Here is a 27959-nt window from a genome sequence, read left to right on the forward strand (position 1 = left end):
ACAAAAACGGGGGCCAGCACCGTAATTTTCTGATGAGCAGGATTGATGGAAAGGAATCATGAGAGCAGGGAGAGAGGCCTGACATGGCCAAGCTGATAATTTAATAAAATTCTAATTTTTTTAAGACTTCTTCCTTTTAACAGAATAACAGAGTTAGAAGGGACTTGGAGATCTTCTATTCATTCATTTATTTATTTATTTAATTAGATTTCTAGACCGCCTCCTCTCCCCGGAGGGACTCTAGTCCAACCCCCTACTCAAGTATGAAACCTCAAGGCCCGTGGGCAAGGGGTGAAATCCAGCAGGTTTTGACAGCTTCTGGAGAATTGGTAGTGGAAATTTTGGGTAGTTCGGAGAACCGGTAGTGGAAATTTTGAGTAGTTCGGAGAACTGGCAAATGTCACCTCTGGAGTGGGGTGGGAATGGAAATTTTACAGTATCATTCCCCTGACATGCTTACCAAGTCATGCTCACCAAGCCACACCATGCCCATCAAGCCACGCCCACAGAACCGGTAGTAGAAAATTTGACTTTCACCACTGCCCATAGTTCTGGCCCACGGAAGGCTTAGATCTGGCCCACAGGCCCATCCTGGAAACAATGAAGAACTGGCCCGCAGTGCCTCTGCCACAGAAAAGGGAGCTCAGGAGGGAGCATGGCGTCCCCAAATTCCATTATCACTGGCAGAGGACTGCAGGAGACTGTTGTGGCAGAAAATGGAGCTCAGATGGACTGCACACAGCCTCCCCGAGCTCTGTTTTTGTGGGCAGGGGGCTGCAAGAGACCGTTGTGGCTGAAAGCGGAGCCTCGATGAGGGATGTTGAGCTGGCCACTCTCCCCCCCCCACCCCTGTCATGCCACCCCGCCCCACAAAGGTCAATGCTGATGCAGCCCTCAATGAAATCGAGCTTGACACCTCTGCCCTATACCATTCAGAAAAATGACCATCCGAGCTCTTCTTAAAAACTTCCAGTTTTAGTTATAGACATTCAGTCAGCCAGAGATAGGAAGCGTCATTTCTCCAAAGAGGCCTGTGGTTTGTTTGTCTTCCCTTGCACTGAAAGAGGTGGTGATGCTGTCAATGAAACCACTTGAACCCAGCATCAGCCAGAGAGGGAAGAAGTTTGCCATCTTACCATTTAGGACCCTGAGGTTATCGGTGGAAGCTGCTTGCTTTAGCGCCTGCTCAGCTTGTTCTCGCCGCTTTGTTTCGAATTCAAGCGCCTCCTGCAATTTCCTCTTCGCCTTCTTTTCCTTCTTTAACCTTTTCTGAATTATTGCTGTTGTGGTGGTGGTGGGGAAAGAAACAAAAACAAAATCCATTCAAGTTCAACTACAAGACCTTGGCTCGAACATTTTATTTATTTTAGGCCTCGTGAGCATCGCCATGGCAACGTTTAGCGTGCCGTTTTTCCATTTATGCATCTGCAGTTTAGGCAGTGAGCAGAGATGCATTCCAGGGGCAGGTTTTGCAAAAACGAAGTGCTACCTAGTTCATCTCTACCACTTCCTAGTAAGTTAACCTAACATCTGGTCAAAGTTGGAATTGTGGAACTCAACAACTACAGCCAGATATCACAATCTCCCGCCCATACTTAAAAGCACTTTAGAAAAGCAGAAATGAAGATTTGGGGAAAAAAGAAAGAAACAAACAGCTTCAAGAACATTATGCATGAATAAACTTCAAAAGTCTGAATAGTTCTAGAACGAACTATCCACTCCTGGCAGTTTGTTCTCCAGATATCTCACAGCCTATTTTCAGTCAGAACCGAAGAGGCTTCTTGGATGAGAAGTGCCATGTCTTCAAGGAAAAAAAACAAAAAAAAGTCTAGTTGTCTTTTCAAAAAATACTTTTGAGGCAGCCTGTTCTTTACTACTTTCAGCCTCTTCCACTCCTCCCATAAAGTAGAGGTTGTGGTTATCTATGGAGGTTCTCACTCATCCAGATCATACTTGTCCCAAAGGTGCTTTTTCAAAAGGTAACTGGAGCTTGTTTGTCCTTAAAGATGTTTCACTTCTTATCCAAGGAGTGCGCTCAGTTCTGACTGAAGGGAATTTGGGGTGTAGCTTCATTTCACTAACTGTGACATTCACAAATATTCCTCATTGATATACATTTCTTTTAGTTGTTCATATAATTGTGGTGGAAAAGAGACTACGAAAGGCCACACTTGGAATACTGCATTCAGTTTTTATTACTATGATGAAAAAAGATGTGGAGACTCTAGAAAGAGTGCAGAGAAGAGCAACAAAGATGATTAGGGGACTGGAGGCTAAAACATTTGAAGAAAGGTTGCAGGAACTGGGTATGTTTAGCTTAAGAGAAAGAAGGACTAGGGGAGACATGATAGCAGTGTTCCAATATCTCAGGGGTTGCCCCAAAGAGGGAGTCAAACTATTCTCCAAGGCACCTAAGGGTAGAACAAGAAACAATGGGTGGAAACTAATCAAGGAGAGAAGCAACTTAGAACTGAGGAGAAATTTCCTGAGAGAACAATTAATCAGTGGAACAACCTGCCTCCAGAAGTTGTGAATGCTCCAACACTTGAAGTTTTTAAGAAGATGTTGGATAACCATTTGTCTGAAGAGGTGTAGGTTTTCCTGACTAAGCAGGGGGTTGGACTAGAAGACCTCCAAGGTCCCTTCCAACTCTGTTATTCTATTCTGTTCTACACTAATCCATAAATAGTTTCCAAGTTAAATTTAATTTTGAATCAGACTTGTTATTGAAAGATGAAATTATTATTTTTTTGACATTAATATATAGTCCCACAGTTTAATTTGCCAAACAGAGAACAATGGTGGTACACTAAGGAGTAAGGAAACTCTTTGGTGTGGAAACTCATAATTGTTGAGAAGTAGGGACAAAGAGCTTCTTGGAACTTTGCTCTCCAGTTACAACAGATATCCACAGGGATATTATCTGTTGTTGCTGGTATTCTTTCAATCCAGATACGGAAAATAATTTGACACCCTATCTAGTATTATCATCAATGCCCTTGAGTATAGAAACTATGCAAGATTATACCTTCATGTTTGGAGAGAGCTTGGCAAAACTAGGGGAATAGACAAGGTCATTATTTTCTTTTTCTTACCTCTGTTCTTCTGCTCCACCGCTAACTGTTTTTCAAGCGTTTCTCTCAGTTCTCGCTCCCTGAAGAGCTCCATTTTGAGCTCCGTCTTTTCGAGCTGCACCTGCTTCTCTTGAGCCCGGGCATTGTCGATGGCAACTTTTAAGAGCCCCTGATGGAAAGAGAATGGGGAACGCAAGTCAGCCTTTGAACTAGGAAACAATGAGATTGGATTTATATTATTTATGGACAATTTTCGCAGTCACTTCTCACTCTGCCATGCAGTCTTGAAGATGTGTAGAAGACCTTTGCTTTCGTCAACTATATCATAATCAAAAGATAAAGAGTTAGAGCCGTTCCAAAGTAACTCTTCCTGCTTAAATTAACTGCAGGGTTAATCATGACTTCACGCGGGTTTCGGTGGGACTTAGGTTTGATGGACTTGATCAAGCCTTGAAAGGAAAAAGGATAAGTGACATTCTAGAAGTCTTTATCTGCCACTGGAATTCTCATGTGTAGATGAACCTGTTTGATTGAATTATGGATGAGTTTCAGCTCGGGTTTACTGCCCCGCATCTATGAAATAAAGATGATTTGAAAGAGGAAGCAGGTGATGAATTATGCTCTACTTTAAAAAGGACACTTAATTATGTAGAAGTGTAGAAATTATGTAGACATTGGTGCAGATCCAAATCAGGGAAAGAATCACATCTGTATACTATACCTAGAAGGTATAGCATTGGAAAGATCTAACAGCAAGCAAAAAAAAACCAGGGTCTCCAATTTTGCAACTGGCCATATCTTCTCCACAAAGTACAGTTTGGAGGCTTGCAAAGAATACATCCCCACCATGGTATTCAGACGGTTCGGACCAGTTCGAACCAGTAGTGGTGACATGTGGGTAGGCCAGCCCACCTGCCCTGTCCTGGCTCCAAAATGTCCTATGTACCCTCATTTTCTATGCCGCACACATGCATGCATGCCATATGCGTGAGCAAAGCACATGCACGGAAGGCCGCACGCATCCGCGGAAGGTGCACACACACTCACAGTCGTAAACCAAAGTGAATCCCACCACTGACCTCCACACTTATGTTACTTAAATCTAAACTGGTTCCAGTATCACGTAGAGGTGGGATCGATTGCTTATTAAGGGTTTGACTGCGGCTTCAGAAAGGGACTTTTTTTTTTAACTTTTACAAAGCTTGCAATGAATTTTCTGAAAGTCCAAATTCGGAAATGAAGAGTGTGATCACAAAGCATGACAAAATACAGCTTTTGATTGAGCAACCTGGTGTGACCCAAAGGTGCCTTTTCAGGAGGCAACTGGACTTTCTTTCTTTTTTTGAAGACATTTTGCTTCTTATCCAAGAAGCTTCTTCAGCTCTGCCAGGAGAGTGGGGAAAGGAAGGATTTGTACTCCTTGCGGACAGCTGGCAATGTCCATCCTTTTAGAGAGTCGTTTAAGTACTTGGAGGTTTATCTGTGCCCTCAGGATGACCAGAAACCAGGACCATTACTCAGTTGACCCTCTAAAGGCTTCAAAGACCCTCTAAAGGGATGCAAATGACCAACTGTTCTGCAAGGAATATAAATCCTTCCATTCCCCACTCTTCTGTCAGAACTGAAGAAGCTTCTTGGATGAGAAGCAAACTGTCTTCAAAAGAAAAAAAAAAAGAAAGTCCAATTGCCTCCTGAAAAAGCACCCCTGGGACAATCATGGATGACTGAGAATCTCTACAGACTTTCAACCTGGTGTGAATTGTAAAAGCTTCCCTTTTGCTGTATTAAACATAGAGAACATCAGGGGACAAAGTAGCTCACCAAGCTATGTCACTTTCTGCAATCATGCAAGGAATGTATGTGAGACCCTCCTCCAGTTGTAGTCAAGTTGAAGTCAATAGTGAAAAAGGAAATTCAATTCGTTGACATGGGGGCAAGTGGGACCAATTGGGTGATTTTGCCTTCTTTTGGCAAATGGTAGATAGTGGGGGGGGGGGGGGATTCTGTTTCCAGCAGAAGGTAGAAATAGGGTTTGTCCTGCCTCAAATGGAAGAGAATACTGAATGCAGTAAAGCATCCAGATCCAGCCCATGGGGTACTTAGATCTGGCCTGCAGGGCCTGCCTGGAGACAGCACAGGACCGGCCCGTGGTGTCTTTGCCAGCAAAAATGGAGCTGGGGGGGGGGGGTAGTGTGAAAGGAAAAATAAGGAAAGGGGAAGGAAGAAGAAAGGAGAAGGAAGAGGAAAGGAAAAAGAAGAAAAAGAAAAGGCAGGCAGGCAGGCAGGCAGGCAGGCAGGCAGGCAGGCAGGCAGGCAGGAAGGAAGGAAGGAAGGAAGGAAGGAAGGAAGGAAGGAAGGAAGAAAAAAAGGCAGGCAGGCAGGCAGGCAGGCAGGCAGGCAGGCAGGAAGGAAGGAATGAAGGAAGAAAGGAAAAAAGGCAGGCAGGCAGGCAGGCAGGCAGGAAGGAAGGAAGGAGATTAGATGAGAAGGCAGAGCGCCGAGGTGGCACAATGGTTAGAGTGCAGTACTGCAGTACCGTGGCTCTCCAAGGTCAAACAGAACCCTCAGTGAAATCGAGTTTGACACCCCTGCAATAGAGTATTCCTCCAATTTTAATATAAGGTCAGTTTTTTTTAAACAAAAATTAGTGTTGCAGCCCCAACAAAACCCATCTCTGATGGTGAAGTGTCAGGAAAGAAGTTAAAAATTCACAAGCAGACCTTCCTTTCATTTGGGTGATCCCTCCTCTTTGAACCACAGAAATGGGCTGCTATGGCAACTGCCATCTTTCCCCCCCTGCTTCCAAATGGCACATTCATATACATGTTTCTTCTTCATCAGGAACAAACAATTAGTAACAAATGAAAGAGATCATTACATCAAGTGCCCTTTCAGATCACCCCAATTAAAACTTTAGTTTAGCTGTATTTTAATTCTAACATACCAAATTCTAATTTTCTGCTCTGATTGCTCTTGTTGACTTATCTTTGAAAGATGTATTCGCAGCGGCGAAGCCTAGAGATTTATTTAGCAACATGCCAATGTTGGCACCACTTAACGTGTTGATTGGTTGTATTATCAGTAGCAATGGAAAATAAATTACTATTAAACTATTATTGTCCTTGGCTGACAAAACACAATATTTTGTTGTTCTTTAAATATGAAACAATCATGGATAAACATGGAGAATAATGCTAAGCGGAAAGCATGATGGGGTAATTTTTATCTTAAGCACCTTCACAAAGCGTGAAGCTCTAAAGGACATTGAAGATTGTGATTGGGCTGAGGACCATCGCGTCCTCTCTCTCTTTCTCTCTGTTATTCCCTCAACATATTTCTGAAACAATTTGTCCTAATGTGGTTTATGGAAGCGCTGCTCATTATGGCTGGGAAAAGGATGGGGTTTTTTGGCTCAGCAACCCACCGGGGACCACTTAGAACCTACACAAAATGAACTTTCATATTTTGAAGTTGCATCCAGCACCTTCAGCAAGGCAGCCAAGAGAGACACCAGGCTGATGCCAACATGAAAGCATCTGGTCCTGCCAATGAAAATCTAATGTGATGTACTTGGAATAGAATGGGATTCTTTGACATTGTATCTGGATGAGCAAATTCAGAACGGTGGCAACAAACATCCAAATTGGGGTTTTGCATGTCAGGCTGAACAACTTCACAGAGGGGCCGGGAAGCAAAAGATCTGGAACTCTGACGGTGTTTATTTAGCTGCCCTGCTCACTAAAGACTGCAAGTTCTTTGATGTATGTCAAAGAAAAACCAGGAGGATTCACTCAACACTTTTAAAATAAATTCTTCCCCAAATGAAATTACACTGCTAATTAGTAGACATGAATGGTTTACTATCAAGAGATCTTAACGGCAAACTTATGCTGACTTCTTTGTTCTTGTTCCTTCCCCCCACCCCACCCCATTCTAATATTTTCTGCTTCAACCTACAGGAAATATGAGGCTTTTCTGATCCTTCTATACTTCATCTCTAACCATCATTGGATACTGTGAATAAGAGTGGTGGCAACTGAAGTTCGACCATATCAGAAGGTCCACCAGAATTCTAAATTTCTCCTCCTCTTTCTCCTCCTCCTGCCAATTTATGATGACATTTTAATCTGGGGATCTTTTTATCCCATAAAGCAGAGACTTCCTCTTTTGGGACTGCAACCTGGGACTTTAAAAAAAATATCAATTGAATGTTCTGTAAATTTAAATTTATTTTTTTAAAAAAAATGAAATTTCTGTACATTTCCTAAAGTTTGTGTGGTTAAAAAGCAGGCATTTTTTCTTCTTCTTCTTCTCTGCTGCTAATGCAGCAACAGTGATCATAGAAGACAACAAGTGATAAGAAAGGAAAGAAGGGGGGGGAAAGGGAACATTTACCTGGAAGGTTAAAGCTGGACTTTCAAACACGTCAAGGATGACCTCAAGAAAAGGAAGAGAACCATCTGAGATGAGGGCCGTGCTACCCTTCTCTGCTTAGTGAATTCCTCTCCACATTTTTTTTTGTTTGATTTGGGTTGGAAAGCAGAAGCCTTCCTATCAGGGGTGAAATCAACTTACCTTTGCTACAGGTCCGCAAATCTGAGCGTGCACACAAATGTGACCACCTCTATGCATGCGTAGGACCTTCGACGCATGCGCAGAGTGTCAAAAACAGGATGTGATGATGTCCTGGCAGATGGGTTGAGCCTACTACCGAGTGTGCTTGCAAAGGTAAGTAAAACAGCGAGGGGGGGGGGGGGCTGCTGTGCCAATGATTTAGATTAGCTAGAAAGTAGGAAATCTGACAAGTCTAGCTAATATAAATCATGCGTCACAGCTGATTGTCGGAAATACCGGTTTGCCTGAACCAGCAGCATTTTATTTTTACTACCGGTTTGGGTGAACCGGTCTGAACCGATAGCATTTCACCCTTGCTCCCTTATCCTCTTAGTCGCTTCTACTTCAGATGTCTCAAGGATCTGCTTTCCGCTAAAACAAGAACCAGAAATGCTTTGAATAAATGGCTTTCCCTGCACTGAATAATTGCATCTCTTATTCATCTACTTTTCCAGTTAGGGAACTCTCTGAGCAAATCCTGAAGAAAAGCTTCATCTGTTTAGAAACCCAGGACGATTGACAGTGTCTTTGGACCCCCTTGGATTGTCCTTCTGTTTCTGGCTATTTTTAGCCAGACATGCTGGGTTTGTGTGTGAGAAAGAAAACGAAGAAGAGACGGATTCCTCTTGAGTGGAACCTGTTAAATTTGCAGTAATCCTGGCTCTTTACATCCAATTACATTTTTTATTTCACCTATCATAAATGGCTAAACATGGACCAAGTTTAAATATGTGCCTTGTTGACCACTAAACTCTCTGGAGTGATCACTTTTCCAGAGCCCAACCTATCTACAGAGGTTAAGGTGGATCAATACGTACAATGACAAATTGTAATTTGTGTATGGAAGAGAATATTTGTTGCTCAGGGTTGAACTGTGGACTCTTTGGTACTCTCTGAGCTTGGCAGTTTTCTTGCAGAGGTTTCATTACCAAACTCTGTAACATCATCAGTGCAATATGCATTGAGAACTAATAATTTACCTAGTGGTTATGAAACATCAGCAAGAAAACCACTGAGCTCAGAGAGCATCAAGGACATAAATTGTTTTAACTTCTACCCTCAAAACGACACTATAGGGCACTGCACACCAGAACAACTAGACACAAGGACAGTTTTTTCCGTAATGCCATCACTCTGCTAAACAACCAATCCCCACAACACTGTCAAATTATTTACTAAGACTGTATTTCTATTATTCTTCTCATCCTTCCTAGTACCTATCTTCTCCCACTTTTATCCTTGTTGCTTGTATCTTTATAATTTATATTGTTTTATTCAGTTTCCTAGTATGATTTGATTGCTTATTTAGTATCATATGACTATCACTAAGTGTTGTATCTTATGATTCTTGATGAATGTATTCTATTTTATTTTTCTTTATGTACACTGAGCGCATGAGTACCAAAGAAAAATTCCTTGTGTGTCCAATCACACTTGGCCAATAAAAAATTCTATTCTATTCTATTCTATTCTATTCTATTCTATTCTATTCTACTCTACCCTACCCTATTCTATTCTAAACAGCTTCCTCTTCTGGAAAACAATTTACTATTCAGATGGTTGTTTGTTATTCCTGAACTTGGCTTCTAGTAGACTCCTGTAAGTCTCACAAGATCTGGTGATCAGAGTTTATTCAGACCTAGGCTGATTTGTTTATATTGGTTCTATATTCTATAGAGATAGAGTCATGTGAAGCATTACTATTCCTTTATAATGCCTTGGTAAGACCACACTTGGAATATTGCATCCTGTTTTGGTTACCATGATGCAAAAAGATGTTGAGACTCTAGAAAGAGTACAGAGAAGAGCAACAAAGATGATTAGGGAATTGGAGGCTAAAACATTTGAAGAATGGTTGCAAGAATTGGGTGTGTCTAACAAAGAGAAGGACCACAGGTGACATGACAGCAGTCTTCCAATATTTAAGGGGCTGCCACAAAACAGAAAGGGTCAATTCATTCTTCAAAGCATCTGAAGGCAGAACAAGGAACAATGAATGGAAACTAATCAAGGAGAGAACCAACCTAGAACTAAGAAGAAATTTAACCAAGAAAAATTAATCAGTGGAACAACTTTCTCCAGTGCTACAACACTGGACATTTTTTTTTAAAAAAGAGACTAGACAGCCATTTGAAATGATATAAAGTTTCCTGCTTCAGTAGGGGTGGTGGTGGTCTAAAAGACCTCCAAGGTCCCTTTTAATTCTGTTATTCTATTATTTTCCACTCTTTGCATAGGGGTATAAGTTTGATATTGTGAGCTAACTTTTTAAAGAGAAAGATGGCACACAACTTGACAGAGGGAAAATACCTTCAGTGCAGTCTAAAATATCCTGTTACTCTTAACACCTGAAGCTTTTATGCCACATGGATTTCCAAGCTCAGATTGAAGTACAATTCACTTTTCTTGGTCTCTCCAATTACTTCCTTTTTTCTTGAACAGCTTATGGAAGGAAAACATTCATATGCCTCCAAAGAGGCAAAATGCTTTCTCGGCTGATCTCAAACCAGAATGATTTTCCCCCAAAGCCCACATTTCAGCATTAAATAAGAAAAAAATCAGTGACACATGTCAAAGGAGTCAAAAAAGTCAAGAGCTTGGATTGCACAGCTGTGGCCCCTGACACCAATGGAGAAAAAGGATTTTTAAAAATCCAATCTGATTTATCTGTGTTAAAGAATCTTACATGGGTTTTATCTTTTTATGCTTAATTCTACTTACAGTGGACTTTGCAACTTTTAATGTGTTTTGATTGTACCTTTATATTTGTATTTTATTTTACTCCTCTTACAATCATATCTTCTTTCCTTGCATCCGTAGGAAAGTAGATGGCAAACCTAATAAGATTTAGGCACCTGTTTAAAACATTACTACTACTACTACTACTACTACTAGTAGTAGTAGTAGTAGTAGTAGCAGCAGCAGCAGCAGCAGCAGCAGCAGCAGCAGCAGCAATAATAGTATTATTTCATTTTCTTGACTTTATATCGTTTCTAATGCCCATAGTTGTTTTTAAGTCTTCCATTGTTTTTAGTGAATTTCTATGCATAGATTGTCCTACAAAACATTCAACTGAAATAAATCAATTGATCAATCATTACAGTTTGGATATTCTGTAGAATTCACCCAGTGAAAATATCATATCATATTGTATCATATCGTATTGTATCGTAACTAACAACTTAACTTAACTTAACATAACATAACATAACAAACATAACATAGTATGTGTTTGTGTGTGTGTGTGTTCAAAAAAGGATAAATGACTTCTTTGAAAATAGTTTTCTATTTTACTGAAAAGCATGGTGTAGGTATTGTAGAAGAATTCTTTTGTATTTTTTTTAATCAAACTTTGAAATAAAACAAGGTTAAAGTCATAATTTGAACTGGCCTACCCCTTTTTGTTCCTAACTACTGTTTTTAAATTGCCATTAAATCATTTAAACAAATCATTTGAAATCTCTTGATAACACTATTTAACCAACCAATTAATTATTCTGTAAGCTCAGGAGTCATACCTACCCAAGTAAAAAACAGTAGAGAATCTGTTAGCTTTTCCCTTTTATTAACATCTCAAAAATACTGGCAGAAACCAGATAAAAATTGTGGGAATAAAATTGCAGCTTTTGTTTGATTTAATGTTTGCAAATTATTGTGCAGAATAGAAACTTCCCACATACAAACACAATTATTCTTTTGTTTTATCTACATGACTTCATCCTTCAGACTACATTTAAACTGTCACATCATTAGCACTTGTTTTGTTTATAAAACAAATATGCTTCTATTTTACAGCAGATCCTCAGATTATTAAGAAGTGAAATTTATTCGGCATTCCCAGCTCTGTATACATACATATCATTACGTATAAACCATGAATTAATAATAGGATGCTGAATTATTTTTAGTTGATCAATTATATTACTCTAATAATGAATTGATGCATTTATTGATTACACATAAATTCATTTGCAAATCATTAACAGAAGCTAAACGTAACTCCAATTTAAAGCCCACACAAAGTATGAACACAAGACGGTTTAATAAAGTGCAGCTGCTCTTTATTGCTAAAGAACATCCTATCTCCTCACTATCTTCTCTTTCATTTCCTGAAAAACAGAATTAAAGTTTATTTCTCACCATAGTTGGTATATCTGTTGATGTCTTTATATCTAAAATTGGGAGTGGATCTTTCCCCCCCTAGAATATCTTCATCACAAACTTTTGCTTTGGGGACTTCTGGGGACCACCAAGTCAGTGACACTTGCAATTCCTCCCTTAGCAAGTTTTATTTGCTTCCAAATCCTACCTGGAAAATATGCTCCCAGTGTCAAATATCCATGTGGTAGAAGGCAGAATGGAAAGTCTTTCAGCTGTTTATAAGACACTAGTTGATAACTTTGCATTGCCCGGGTATTTATTTATAGGGGGAAATGTCCGACCAAATGTAATTTCTAATGTTGGATTTCCCCCCTTACCAGTGGGAATCCCCTTGTGGAGTACTGTGAATCCATTACCATGGCAACTACACTGTGCTGCACGGTAGAAGCCCTTTTACGGCAGTACAGTAGAAGTCATTTTAAGGCACAACAGGGTGTATCTTAACAGAACACACACCCCAAGGGTGTTAGGAGTGTTTTACCCCCATAGTATTTGTTTCCAGAGAGTAAGTCATCTGTGTACCAAGTTTGGTTAAATTGCTTGAAGTGTTCCAGAATTATGCTGGAATACACACACACACACACACACACACACACACACACATGTATGTATGTATGTATGTCTAAATGTCTCTGTGTGTGTGTGTATTTATTTATCAGCACGAACAGAACACAAATATAACAAAGGCAACATTAAAAATATGGTTTTCTGCCTGGATGGTCTCCGGGACTGAGCCGAAAGACAGACAAAGGGAAACAGTGTGTTCCCTCCCATATTTGGGCATACCAGGGGTTGTGACACAATATCTATATCTATGTCTATGTCTATATCTATATCTATATCATCTATATCTATATCTATATCTAGATCTAGATCTAGAACTAGATCTAGATAGATAGATAGATAGATAGATAGATAGATAGATAGATAGATAGATAGATATTGATAGATATAGATATAGATCGACAGACAGACAGACAGACAGACAGACAGACAGACAGACAGAAGAAGATGTCTAATGTGTTTATCTCAGTCATCCAGATCATGGTCGTCCCAAAGGTGCTTTTTTCAATAGGCAACTGGACTTCCTTGTTTTTTCTTTGAAGATGTTATTCTTCTCACCTAACAGAAGCTTCTTCAGCTCTTATGAGAAGCGGAATGTCTTCAAAGAAAAATAAGACAGTCCAGTTGCCTCTTGAAAAAAAAGCATCTTTACGACAATGTGTGTAAAACGTCAGAAATAATTTGGGAGTGGTGGCTGTTAGAACTCTTGCAACATTTTAAGGCAACTGGATCATGTCCCAGGCTCCCCTGAAAAGTGCCTTCATGAATTAATAAACAACTTGCTTCCAGAAGTTGTGAATGCGCCAACACTGGAAGCATTTAAGAAGATGTTGGATAACCATTTGTCTGAAGTGGTGTAGGGTTTCCTAAACAGGGGGTTGGACTAAAAGACCTCCAAGATCTCTTCCAACTCTGTTATTCTATTCTATTCTATTCGCAGATTAAAACTATATTTGCTATCTGAAGCATCTCTCTGGAAATGAATCTAAAGGCACTATTTATGCCATTTTACAGGGTGATCAGTTGGAAACCTTGTTCATAAGGAAACCAACATGGCCAAGCTAAGCTATTATATATATCCTTGGTTCAGAACCAACACACTGTGATTTGGATTCCTCTCCAATCCAGACATAGGACATCCTCTCTATGTCTGCATACAAGTACAGTGAGCTCCACTGAATTCAATAAGGGCTATTTTAGCACCAATTTCAAGCTGGACTTAAATGTCTTTTAGAAGATCTTCACTCTTCGTTCGGGAGATCCTCTAGCGAAGATTCTGTGCAGTTTGGTGAACCACCAAATTCTACTCCTGGCTGGTCCCACCCACCCCTCCCCTCCCCAGAGTCTCCACACAGCCCATTACTCATGCCAAGTAAGTGCAGGGCCTACACAGAGGCTTGGGGAGGGCGAAAAACAGGCCTAATGGAAGTTCCAGAAGTCCAGAAACGGGACTGTTTCTGGCATCCGGAGAGCTTCCAGAGCCTGGGGGAAGCAGTTTGCATCCTCCTAGAGATTCCAGAACGTGGGGAGGGTGAAAAACAACCCCCCCCTGCTGGGGTGCAGGAGACCGACTAGGCCACGCCCACCATGGCTACGCCCATATAGCAACCGGGCAGAGAACCCCTTGCTAACATTTTTGAAGCCCATCCATGCATGTTTTTAACTGCATGGTAAGCTGCTTAGAATTGAGGGCAGGATGGCAGAAGGAAGGAAGGAAGGAAGGAAGGAAGGAAGGAAGGAAGGAAGGAAGGAAGGAAGGAAGGAAGGAAGGAAGGAAGGAAGGAAGGAAGGAAGGATTTTTTTTCTGCAAGTCTGATTTTAATCTCAACTCTTGACTACAAGAGTAAAAAAAAAAGGACCCCCATGGGCATGCCCCACCAAGCAATCGGGTAGCAAATCCATTACTGCAATTTTTGAAGCCCACCCCTGGCTCTAAGTGAAATCATATTCAAATAGTCACAAGTTCTGAAAAGCTTTCAAAGAAACCACAAAATTTTATTTTGACTAGAAAATTTTAAATTTTCCAGGCCCGGAAGCCCACCACAAATAGAAGAATGGACCAATTGCCAGTGAACCAGAGTGCCTCCACCCTGCCTTGATATCCCCCATTAGAGACCCAAAGTTTGTTACTGCTGCCCTCAAGGACATTTCTATCAGCAGAATTCTCTAAGCAGCTTTGTGTGTGTGTGTGTGTGTGTGTGTGTGTGTGTGTGTGTGTGTTGGTGGGGAATGGATGGCCAGGTGTCCCCCTTGGCTAACGAAAGTGTTCTCAGACAGGAAGCTGGAGAGAACTTTGCCAAGTTGGAGGAATTGTGGCTTGGCTTTTGTTGTGCGGTTCAATTTTCAGCTTCGTTTGGATAATAAGATTGAATTAGGTATCTCCCTGTGTAGGGCTAAATAATAACACAGAAACAATAAATATCTTTTTATCCTTTCTCAAACCAGCTATTAATTTTGTACACCTCTCATGTCTGGAATCTTACAAATTTATGAACATAATTACGCTCCCGTTTTTCATAGAGAGTTATAATGCTATTTTTTATGGTTTTTTTATTATTATATTAATCTTTGATACCCCAATCTACCTGAATCTATTAAAGTCTTAATGTGGTGCTCCATAGTCTTCCAGGACTTTAACACTATAAACTAAGCTTCCAAACTATTTTAAGTTCCCTCCCTCTCTTCTCTCTCCTTCCCTCCCTCCAGTGGTGGGATTCAGCCAGTTCGTACCACTTTGGGAGAACCAGTTGTCAACTTTCTGAGCAGTTCAATGAACTGGTTGTTGGAAGAAATCATTAGGGAAGAGAACCAGTTGTTAAATTAATTGAATCTCACCACTGCCTCCGTCCCTCCCTCCCTCTCTCATTTTTTGTCTCTTTTAATACTAAACCTCCCTTTTGGTAACCCTGTAATCCCTTAATTCAGGGTCGAGTTGGAGCACCTTGCTGGAGCTGAGAGTTTATTGGCAGGATGCCCTTCCTGGCATCACACAAAGTTCACAGCAGATTTTTCTTTTTTTGCACCAGAGATGGGTTGCTACCGGTTCTCCTGAACCGGTAGTGGCATGCTGGCCTGGGTCGCAGAACCAGCGCGATCCAGGCTAGAGACGCCTCTGAACCGGTTCCCCAGTTGCCGTCGTTACTGCCACCATCTGTTCTGCCAAAGATTGTCCAATTGTTCTGCTGCAGAACAATTTCTATTGAACTGCACATGCGCGCACAATGTACATTCAGCGCACACAAGCGAGCCAGCAGTAACGCCGGCCAGAACTCACCCCTGCTTTGCACCCTAGGAGAGATACCTCTGCCGCTACCTAGGGTGGAACTCTCAAGACCAGTGTCTTTACCACTAGGTCACCATGCTCCTCTCCTGTCGCTTCTAATACTAGTAACTTGAAATTATATTCATACTAGGAAGGAAATTCCTAGTTTATACTTAGTTCTTCTTTTAAACCTAGAGAGATATTGGAAGGTTTTATTTGGAGTGTTATGCTCAGCTATTTGCTTCACCCTGGAATCAGATGATTGTAAAAAAAAAATCCACCTCAGATAGGCAAGATCCATAAATGTGCAGGTAACTTCCCTAGTGATTTTTCTGCCTAATAGCCACTGTGCTTGCTTAAAACTTCAAATCCTTCCTAGGAAATTTTGAGAAAACCTAGTAACTCCCTTATCTTTCTCCTCAAGCACATTTCTTTAAAACACAAATTCTTAAAGCAGCTTTTTACTAAAGGCACATTTCTGCAGGTCAATCAATGCCACCTGAAACTTTTCATTCCAAAAGGCTCTGTCCATTGAGTGCCCTCTGTGAAGTCAGGATGATCCCTGTGAATCTTTATTGTTCAACAGAGAAGAATCTCCAAAGCCTCAGCAGCACATTTGTCCACGAAGCCTATTTTATAAGTGGCATTTTTGTGGATTTTTAGACCAGTGCAATAGCCCAGAGGTGAAGACGCTCACCTCTCGCTTGGAAGGTCCAGAAGTTTCATCCTAGGTAATGACAGATGTTTCTTTATCAGGGCGCATAGAGAAAATATCTACTGTGAACTCCACGTAGGTGTCAAGAAGTGTGACCGGCCAGTAAATGCTCATCAACATTCCGTCACCCCAACTCCACCCCGAATAATGGGATTAAAGAGTTGTAAAAAGAAAAAGAAAAACAAGTGGATTTGAACAATTCGTTTGATCACGTTGCTGCCTTTAAACAGTTCAAATGAATGAGGTGTTAGTTGAAACGAAAGACATCTGTTCCCAGAACTTTTTTTTTTCTGCCTTGTTCTGCGGCGACCTACCTGGATATTTGTCAGGAGGGTTTCTATGGAGGACAATCCATCAGGAAATAGAAAAGGAGATGGGAAGCCAGGAGGAAGAGGTTGACCGTGGCCAGTTAGCGAAAGTTTGTCAAGGCTGTCTCTTGTGGTTGGTGTGGAAAGCGGGGTCTCATCTGTATGTGATTGAAACAAAAATATAGAACAAGTTACGCTTGTCTGTTTTTATTAGACCTCAGTAATGGCTTCCCTAGTGATTTCCAGAACATTTATTGCAAATTGGTTCCTGCTATCGGGAGAAAATGCTTTCTGCTGAATTTTCTTTAATGAAAAAGCGGTGGAGATACAACCAGATAGCATTAATGAGTAACTTTATAAGCCTTTTAAATGCAGCCTCTAATGAGACTGAGTTTACAGTGCCATAGAATCTTTTTAAAACTAATATTATCTCACACATACTTGTGATAATATATTTAGGCTGGCTTTATGGGTAAGTTCCCAATTATCTCATTTTAGCCTGCGCACTGTCTGTATGGACAATGGAATGTTTCTTGCTATGATACATCTTTTATACGGACTACTTATGATTTATGTTCACATTTTTCTGTGCGTTGACCAGAGTCAACTATCTCCTTCATCATCAACAACAAAATGAATACTCTTCCTCAATTAACTGCTCATTTCTGAAGAGATGATCTCCATTCCAACAGACATCTTAGAAATGTGAATTTTTTTGGTTTTTTTTTTTTTTTTTTTTTTTTTTTTGCCGTACAACATATTCCAAAGTTGTGTTCAGAATCTGGAAATTAGGAATTCCACTTGGAATAGTTACTACCAAGCCTTCAGTTTTTCCGAATACGAACTCTTGTTTTTCATCACCGAGTAATAATTTCTACATTTAAATGATGTTTATACATAAAGAAAACTACAGCATAGTTCATCTAATGAACTAACAAAAAAAAGTCATTAAAAAACCAACTAAGGAACATCAAACTGCCCAAAGAGCTGCTGATTCTGTTCTACAGAGGAATTATTGAGACTGTCATCTGCACCTCCATAACTGCCTGGTTTGGTTCTGCAACCAAACAAGACAAACATAGACTTCAATGGATAATTAGATCTGCAGAAAATAAAAAACAATTGCTACCAATCTGCCTTCCATTGAAGACCTGTATGCTGCACGAGTCAACAAGAGGGCTGTGAAAATATCTACAGACCCTTTGCATTCTGAACATACATTGTTCCAACTTCTACCCTCAAAACAAAGCTATAGGGCACTGCACACCAGAACAACTAGACACAAGGACAGTTTTTCCCTGAATGCCATCACTCTGCTTAACAACTAATTCCCACAACACGCTCAAATAATTTACTAAAACTATATTACTAATTATTATTCCCTTCCTTCCTAGTATCTATCTCTTCCCACTTATGACTATAACCATGTTGTTTGTATCTTTCAAATTATATTGTTTTATTTGTTTATTAGTACGATTTGATAGCTTATTAGTAACCTTGACTATCACTAAGAGTTGTATCTTTTTATTCTTGATGAATATATTTTACACTGAGAGCATATGCACCAAAGAAAAATTCCTTGTGTGTCCATTCACACTTGGCCAATAAAGTATTGAATTCTGTTCTGTTCTGTTCTGTTCTGTTCTGTTCTATTCTATTCTATTCTATTCTATTCTATTCTATTCTATTCTATTCTACTCTACTCTACTCTACTCTACTCTACTCTATTCTACCTGAAAAGAACTTCAAGGTTTCTTCCCTATTTTCCTTGGCAACAAGTTCATATAGGAGGTTCTTGTTGTTGTTCTTGTTTGAAAAATCTCCCTTAGAAAATCCCATTACAAAGACAATAGATAGCAATGGCAATCTTGACAGCAGCAGTGTTGGCGGTAATTTATTTTTTAAAAGAATAATTTGGGAAACTGTCCTTCTGCTTTGTAATTTGTGGGGGAAATATTAAAGGTAAAGAACTGTGGGAAAACCTTTAAACAGGAAAAGGAATAATTAAATTATAACTGCAGCTAGCCTAAGACACCAGTTTTTCAGTAGAATGCATTTTGATTGTTTTCTCTAAAGTAGCTGTACTTTTTCCCTCAGTCTTCTGTACTTCATAGAAGACTGAGGGGAAAAGATTAAAATTCTTTTTTTATACAGAAATAGAAAAAAGAAGAAGAAGAAAGAAACTCAAGAAAGCAGTTCTTCTGAATTTTAATAAATAGATAATCTATGCTGAGTTACTGCTAAACACCAATTCAGTGTAGCTATTTAAAGTTTTGTCTCATTTTTGGCCTTCTGAAGAATGAGCAAATGTTTACTTTTGCAAATTAAAGTGTTGTTAAAAGAAGATCTAGAGTTTTATGCAGGGGTGGGTGGCTGGGGCTTCGCAGAGGTTGGGGAGAACCTCTAGCTAAGATTCTGTGCAGTTTGGAGAACCCCCAAATCCCATTCCTGGCTGGATCTCTGCCCACCCTGCCCCTCCCAGGAGCCCCCACCTGGCCCATTTTGGATGCATGTAAGTGGAGGGTGTGGACGGAGGCTTGGGGAGGGTGAAAAATGGATCTACTTGATGTTTGGGCCTATTTCCTGCTTCTAGAGGGCCTCCGGAGCCTGGGGAGGCCGTTTTCACCCTCCAGGAGACTCGAGAAAAGCCTCCGGAGCCCGGGAAGGGCAAATATGCCCCCCTGCTGTGGTACAGGTGGCCAACTTGGCCACGCCCACCATGGCCACACCCACACAGCAACCAGGCAGATAACCCTTGCTAACATTTTTGAAGCCCATCCCTGAATGTTTTTTAGTGCATGGTAAGCTGCTTAGAATTGATGGCGGGAGGCAGAAGGAAGGAAGGAAGGAAGGAAGGAAGGAAGGAAGGAAGGAAGGAAGGAAGGAAGGAAGGAAGGAAGGAAGGAAGGAAGGAAGGAAGGAAGGAAGCATTTTTTTTCTGCAAGTCTGATTTTAATCTCAACTCTTGACCACAAGAACGAAAAATAAATAAAAAGATCCAAATTACATCAAGAGAAAGAGCGTTGGTGATAGAAGGAACTTCCCATTCCAATTTTGCTTAAGCAAAGTGAAAATGAGACCACAAAAGGACTTCTATCACCAATCTCTATGATATTCTGTATTTCCCCACTACTTTGGGGGCACTTATTTAATATCTCGGGGTTCATCTGAATATTTTCAGTGCTTTTATATCAAAGCTGCCAGCCTTGTTTTCGCTTGAGAGGTTTTTAACTGTTGGAACCATACCTACCATTATGAATGTGTCTATATAACAGAGAGAGAGAGAGAGAGAGAGAGAGAGAGAGAGAGAGAGAGAGAGAGAGAGAGAGAGAGAGAGAGAGAGAGAGAGAGAGAGAGAGAGAGAGAGAGAGAGAGAGAGAGAGAGAGAGAGAGAGAGAGAGAGAGAGAGAGATCCTTTGTTTTTCTCTTCACTTTCTGAGTCTTTCTTAGTACCACCAAGTTTAAAACCAGGAAATACTTGTTCCTCGTACACATGTAATGAGTCCTGTCTCAACTCAACATTCTCTTTTATACAATCACTAACTGAAATAACAGTAGCCATACTGACCTATAATGTCAGAAGAAGGGACTGAACTCAAGTTGAACTATTTTGATGAATGTTTAACTTAAAGACAAATAATCTTTCATAATGCGACTTTGTGTGTGTGCGTTTTATATCCTGCATGAAATAAACTCCGGGTGAACGTATTTGAAAGAAAACAAATGCATATCTCATATACAGGAAGAGTGGCTATTTGTAGATGCGAGATAAGCAATGACTGAGAGAAACTTGGGAAAGTTTCTTTTTTCTTTTTAAAGGAAAAGACACTGTACTGTAAATATGAACTAATTAAAAATAGCAAGACTGTCTTTAAACATAGCGGTGCCATAACCTTGCTTCTAGCAAATCATTAACAGGGTGTGAGAGACGAAGATGCTTAATTCCTTTTGCATGAAAACAACCAAAGGATACCACATATTATTCTCAAAACCTTTGCCTGTATCCCTAAGTGATGTTTGTTTGTGACACAAAGTTTCTCACTGATCTTTCCCATCCAGACCATCCCCGATGCCCAGAAAGACTGCAGAAGAAGGAGGGGGTGGGAAATGTTCACCCTTTTATTGATGGAATTGTGCCTATAAGGGGAGTAACATGACCAGATACATCCCTTGAGGTAAATTATCTTGTAGTCCTCGACAGAAGACCCCAATTGAGCCCAATACTCATGTTGTTAAGTGAGACATTTGTTAAGCAGGTTTTGTCCCATTTTACGATCTTTCTCGACACAGTTGTTAAGTGAATCATTGCCGCCAGTAATGACACAGTAATGACACAGTTAAGTGAACCTGGCTTTCCCATTGACTTTGCTCATCAGAGGTTTACAAAAGTTGATGCCATGATCCAAGTGCACTGCAATTGTCATAAATACAATACAATACAATAGCAGAGTTAGAAGACTTGGAGGTCTTCTAGTCCAACCCCTTGCCTAGGCAGGAAACTCTATACTGTTTCAGACAAATGGCTATTCAACATCTTCTTAAAGACTTCCAGTGGTGGGGCATTCACAACTTATGGAGGCAAGTTGTTCCATTGATTCATTGTTCTAACGGTCAAGAAATTTCTCCTTAGTTCTAAGTTGCTTCTCTCCTTGATTAGTTTCCACCCATTGGTTCTTGTCCTGCCTTCAAGTGCTTTGGAGAATAGCTTGACTCCCTCTTCTTTGTGGCAACCCCTGAGATATTGGAAGACTGCTATCATGTCTCCCCTAGTCCTTCTTTTCATTAAACTAGACATACCCAGTTCCTGCAACCGTTCTTTGTATGTTTTAGTCTCGTCCCCTAATCATCTTTGTTGCTCTTCTCTGCACTCTTTCTAGAGTCTCAGCATCTTTTCTACATCGTGGTGACCAAAACTGAATGCAGTATTCCAAGTGTGGCCTTACCAAGGCATTATAAAATAGTATTAACACTTCGCGTGATCTTGATTCTATCCCTCTGTTTATGTAGCCTAGAACTGTGTTGGCTTTTTTTGGCAGCTGCTGCACACTGCTGGCTCATATTTAAAGGGTTGTCCACTAGGACTCCAAGATCCCTCTATGAGTCAGTTGTCAAGTGTCCGAATTTTGATCATGTGACCTCAGGGATGCTGCAATGGTCATGTGAAAAATGGTCACAAGTTATTTTTTTCAATGCCTTTGTAACTTCAAACGGTCCCCAAATGAACTGTCGTAAGTCAAAGTCTATCTGTATTGTATTGCACAGCCCATATTCCCTAAAGAGGGTTTTGAACTGAGACAGCCCTTTCAACTTTTCAAGCTCAAAATTACACTCTAGCATGCAAGAAGCACATTAGCCGATATTTGACATGTAGCATGACTTTTATTTAATTAGACTATTTCACCATTTAGAAAAACTTGGGACACCAAGTTATCCAACTCTGATAATCCAACCACCAACCTTTCAACCTACCAACTACCCTTTTTCTGTCTTTGAGCAACAGTGTGGTCTATCTCAATTAGCAATTGTTATGTTTCTTCACAGGTTGCTAAGTTACAAATATATTTTTCAAGGGAAATAAAAGAACAGGGCTTCTTTTCTTACTGCCATCACTTCTTTCCGCAAATGACACTTTAGGAGTTGGTCTCTTCTAATCTTCTTTCCTTTTATAAAACTTCCTTCCTTCCTTCCTTCCTTCCTTCCTTCCTTCCTTCCTTCCTTCCTTCCTTCCTTTCTCCCTCCCTCCCTCCCTCCCTCCCTCCCTCCCTCCCTCCCTAAACTCTAAGCAGTAAAACCATCCATTCCCTCCTTTCTGCCTTTCCTTAAGTATCTATCCTCTGCAAGCTAAACCAAGCAACTTCTCCTCCGTCACTATATCAATCTTAACATTCCTCCCTTCATCGAAAAGATGTGTAAGAAGCAAGGAGAGAGAAAAAAAGAAGAAGCTTTCCTTTCATCGTAGAAGTCAAAATTTGATTATTTCCTAAGCTGTTGGAATACATTCCATAACACCAAGATTACAAAAGCTGTTTGCAGAGATATTCACTGATGCGGTTAAAAATCACAATTAAATTTGAGGCAAAGGTGGAGAGACATGGATATAGTCTTTCATGCAAACAGTTCATTACCAGACCGGATCTAATAGTTGTGCAACAAAGTGTTCTTACTGTAGTTTCCATTTCACCACCCATCGTTTACCATATCCTGTCGGTAGTTGGAATAAGCCCTTGGAGCAAGGCGATGATTCTTATTCCATGGAAAGGTCAGGCATGTTCTCGGAAGTTCACACTTTTGTTTTGAAGTACATTATTAAAAACCATGAATCAGAAGAAGATGGAAAAGCTTTTCCAGGCTTTTAATATTTTCTTTGGAGAACTTCCAAAGTGGCAAAGGTTGGCCATTTCTAATCTCTAAAGTGTGATTAAGGTAAGACACACAAAAGCACAATTCTCACCAAGACAGTTGTGAAATTGGCACGTGACTGAGCAGTTTTACCTTTCGTCTCATCTTCTGTCTCCAGAGTTTGCAATCTTGCTAATAGCAGGTATATAGAGATACGTGTCTTTAGGTAGTCTTCAATCCGAATATGAAAACATGATAAAGTAAGATGTAAGGGCCTCGTGATTTCTGCTTAATTTTAATGATGCGCCCACAATGTCAAATAAAGGGCAAGGAACACAGATTTTTGATTCCGTCTTTGAACTGAGCTTTATGAATGTAATTTTTTTGACATATGCTGCGCTGTCAGTCTTAGCAAAGAATTACTCACTCCAAAACAAACCCTTGGGGAGAATAAAAAAAATTGAGAAGAACAGCTGGTTTTTCGTGAATCTCCCGTGATGAGGACGTATTACTAATTTGCAGAAAGTCTTATGGATGGTGGGTGCTGTTTTTTATTTCGCTGATCTCATTTCAAATGCCAGGGGAAAGGTTCAATAAACCTTTACATATGAGATTCTACCTAGTATATATTTATTACTATTAATAAAGGTACTGTAACTTTATTAATGATATAAATGTCTATTCTGGTTGTTAGAGGTAACCTTACTAGCCGATGTTAGGCCAAACAATAAGAAGAAACAAGTCACAGCAGTACAGAATAATTCAAGTAATAAGATTTTGAGCTGTATGGGACTTCCTCCATTTAGGAATTTGGGACATCTGATTCCCACAAATTATGATTTAACTCTTTGTACTGCCATATTTAGGGATGTGGTGGCTCAATGGGTAAGACGCTTAGAAAGATCGGCAGTTCGGCAGTTCGAATCCCTAGCACCGCATAACAGAGTGGTTCCCAGCTTCTGCCAATGTAGCAGTTTGAAAGCAAGTAGAAAAAAATAGGTACTAGGTACCTTTGGTGGGAAGGTAACAGCGTTCTGTGCACCTTTAGCATTTAGTCATGCTGGCCACATGACCATGGAGATGTCTTTGGAGAGCGCTGGCTCTTCAGCTTTGAAACAGAGATGAGTACTGACCCCTAGAGTCGGGAATGACTAACACATATGTAGGAGGGGAACCTTTACCTTTACTGCCATATTTGATGTCCCACTCACTCCCCCGCCCCCCCACAGCAAGAGTTCTACAGGTGTTTATTCAACCCCTCCCCCCCAACAGGTCCTCAGAAGACACTCCCATTGCACAAGTTCAGATTATGAGCTCAGCACAGCAAGAGTTGTTGAGAAACTGAATCCACAGGGACAAAAGCAGTCCACGATACAAGGCACAAACACACATGGCACAGAACTGGGCATGTTGCTCCAGCAACACTAGATTCCTCAGGGCTGGGTTAAGTAGGCAATGCCAGTGAAACCCTTCATGAGAGGTGAGGTTGCCTCCTCATGAATAGCCTAGCCAACCAACAAAGTGTCTGCCTCCTCTCTGTCTACTTGCCCTTGGATCAGGAGGAGGTATGGATTCCACCTCCTCCTCATTGCTATGGGGAGGCAGCTGCTTCTGGTCGTTGCCTGGTGCCTCCTGAACAACTTGCTGCAGCTGTAGTTCACCTGCCTCAGCCTGGCACTCATCTTATCAACCCAGCTGAGGCTGCTCCATCAGGCTACCATTCTCTGAGCCCTCATCCTGGACAATACTCGGCTCTAAGCTTTCCTCTGCAGACTCAAATTTACGCTCCTCTTCTGAACTCACATCTGGAGAGGGGTCCAGGGTTGGATCCATGCAGAGGTGATATTCAGCCAGTTCGAACCAGTTCAGTCAGACCAGTAGTGGAAATCACAGATGGGCCCGCCCGCCCACCCACCTACCCCAGCTCTGTGCCATCCCATTTAGGCATGGTTTCAAGCCAAAGCATGTGTGTGTAAGGCCGAATGTATGTATGGACTTGCGTGTACTCACATTTGCAAACCGGTAGAGAAGGATCCATGACACACACAAGTTCAAATCACTAAAAAAAAAAAAAAAACCCCAAACCAGTGCATTCATTTCTACGAAACAAGCATTTCACACTCCTCATGATGGTAGATCACTTTTGCAAAGGACACACAACCTCTGCATTCATTGATGTATATAATTCAGATTTGTAGCTTCTGGAAAGATGGAACCTGTGTACGCAGATTCCCTGAATCAAATCGGTGGAGTCTGTATAATACAAGGATCTTACTATTCACACTTCACTTAGAGGAACAAACTTGATTAATATCATTAGGATATGTCAACGTTCCGTTGGGCAGTTTACTGCAAACATTGCGGTTTTAACACTGCAGCACGAATCACGAGTGAGAACCATGTATTTGATTGATGATGAGGTGACAGACCAGAGGATTCATGGGCAATAGGTTGGCCACCAGCCCCTCCAGCAGCTGAATCACATTAGGAGGCGGCGTGGGAGTCAGTCCAGCGTCAAGGCAACCTGAGAGCTCTGAGGGGGAAGAGGGAATGGAGCTGTCATAGAGAGAGAGACAGAGGCAGAGCCTGAGCCCTCAGATGGACAGTCAACAGCCCCCAAGTGGTTGATGAAGAAGAAGAGGAACAGCTGGGTCCAGTGCCTGACGCATGGCTGTGCAGAAGACAGAGGAGAGGAGAGCAGTGGAAATCCATGTGCTGATCCCAGGGAAGGAAGAGCCACTGCTGCTAGCGAGGCCCCTAGCTCTGGGGATAAAAGGCAGGGGGCAGAGATGAATAGGTGGCGCAGACATCTATTCATCTTCCGGCTGGCCTCACTTGCTAGCCTGTGAGAAAAACCTTTTTGCTGGGGTTGCCGGCATTTCTAATAAAAGAATCTTTTGAGACCACATCACAGGGTTTGTCATGTTTGAGGAGCTGCATCAGAACAATAGGGATGAAAAACAGAAATTTGGAGATATTTTGGACATGGACCATTAACATATCATTTATTAGTTGAGTGATCAAAAAATGTTTCCATCGCTTATAAGTTAAATGAATGTGGTATGTAGTTCTATCAGTTCTTGGGATAGTTGAGTCTCAGTTGCATTTGATTGCATTGTATTGTATCACCATTATAAGTTATCTGGAGTCTGAAAATAACTAAATGAATGAATAAATAGAACTGCTTGTGTACATTGGCCACAATGATGTCATAGAATGAAATGCTAAAACATTTGAGATGCTTTATTTAACGATGACATGTTTTACATTGTAAGTAAATAAATTGAGTTTCCCAAGTTTCTCACTCTCCCGCCCCCGCTTTATTCATTTAAAAAGTTAGTGTTCCACTATTAGCCTTTTGAAATTTATACTAGCAACATACACTCCTTATATAACTGTTTGACAATTCTGTATTTTAAATATTTTAACGGATCTGACATGCTAATATACTACTGCCAGCACTTAATACTATCCCTTATAGATAATTTCATTGCAACAAAAAATGCCAGCTTTATAAGAAGTTACGTTTTGCATTTTAAGCAGAACAGAAGTGTAGACATATATTTATATTTTAGAGTCCCAATATTCATGACAGCCAAGGTTGTCTGAGCTGATTACCAATTTACTTAAAATATGAAGTGCTTCTGTGTGTGAGAGAGAGAGGAGAGGGAGAGAGCTAGAGGGGGAAGGAGGGAGAGAGAGGAGGAAGGAAGAAGAGGAAGAAGAAGAGGAGGAGGAAGGAAGGAAGGAAGGAAGGAAGAAGAAGAAGAAGAAGAAGAAGAAGAAGAAGAAGAAGAAGAAGAAGAAGAAGAAGAAGAAGACATCCCTGCGACCAATCCGCTCGCACAGAGAGGGCCTCCTCCAGGTGCCGTCCACCAGACAGTGTCGAGGGGCGGCGGCTAGGAGTAGAGCCTTCTCTGTGGCGGGCCCAGCCCTGTGGAATGACCTCCCTCCGGATATTAGGAATACCTCTGACCTCTGCTCCTTTCGTGTAAAGCTCAAGACCCACCTTTTTCAAGTTGCTGTTGCTGGCCTGGCTCAACTTTGATCCAACTATATCGCTCCTGACGGGTTTTTTATTTGGGGTATTTTAATTGCATTCAATTTATTTAAGGGTTTTAAACATTGTGTTTTTACTTGTTTTTATCTATCAGTTCACCTCCTCCTTGTATATGTCGTGTATATGTCGTGTATATGTTTTGGTATATGTTTTGTTATATGTATGTCGATATATTTATTTCCTATGTTTTGTTGTACGCCGCCCCGAGTCCTTCGGGAGAGGGTGCGGCTAAGAAATAATTATTATTATTATTATTATTATTATTATTAAGAAAAGGAGGAGGAGGGGGGAGGAAGAGGAGGAAGGAAGGAAGAAGAGGAGGAAGGAAGAAGAGGAGGAGAGGGAAGAAGAAGAGGAGGAGGGAAGAAGAAGAAGAGGAGGAGGAGGGAGGAAGAAGAGTAGGAGGAAGGGGAGGAGGAGGAAGGAAGAAGAAGAGGAAGGAAGGAGAAGAAGAGGAGGAGGAGGAGGAGGAGAGTAAAAAAAATAGAATGCAATCAATGATTGTCAAGTATACATTACAAGATTGAAACAGAGTCTTACAAAACATGGTGTAGCATGAGATTTGTCCATTATCACTAAATCCCACTGCTCCTCCCATCCTCCCAGGGTCTTTCCAAAGGCTGCCCATATTTTAATATACTCCTTGACAGTTTATCATAAGTAGGTGATGGATGTGAATATTTTTTTTCCAGTGTGTACCCCATTTCTTTCATTCTGCATGAAAAGTTTTATGTTGAGGCTATTTGTCCCAATGGGAGGACTAAAACAGTTATTAATATTGGCAAACCTTGCAAAACATGGGACTCCAGGACCTACATTTCATCCACCAACTCTATTTGGGCAAATCTAAGATAACCACAGT

At 40.9% G+C, this 27959-nt stretch overlaps 1 protein-coding gene across 4 annotated transcripts in view; it reads right to left on the bottom strand.

Annotated features, from left to right (window-relative positions):
* DACH1 (dachshund family transcription factor 1) overlaps nt 1-27959 on the bottom strand; it is a 363503-nt gene that overhangs the window by 21208 nt on the left and 314336 nt on the right. For 3 of the 4 annotated variants that reach the window (XM_081949432.1, XM_081949431.1, XM_081949430.1), the window contains 3 exons: nt 16705-16856; nt 3096-3243; nt 1137-1280 (listed from right to left, as the gene is read on the bottom strand). In XM_081949432.1, the coding sequence (XP_081805558.1) occupies nt 1137-1280; nt 3096-3243; nt 16705-16856 (444 nt within the window). Of the gene's footprint in view, nt 1-1136; nt 1281-3095; nt 3244-11237; nt 11798-16704; nt 16857-27959 lie in introns of those variants that run through there. The other variant, XM_081949433.1, reaches the window with a different exon arrangement.

This window comes from Natrix helvetica, assembly GCF_964273705.1.
Source record: "Natrix helvetica genome assembly, chromosome: 3".
NCBI lineage: Eukaryota > Metazoa > Chordata > Lepidosauria > Squamata > Natricidae > Natrix > Natrix helvetica.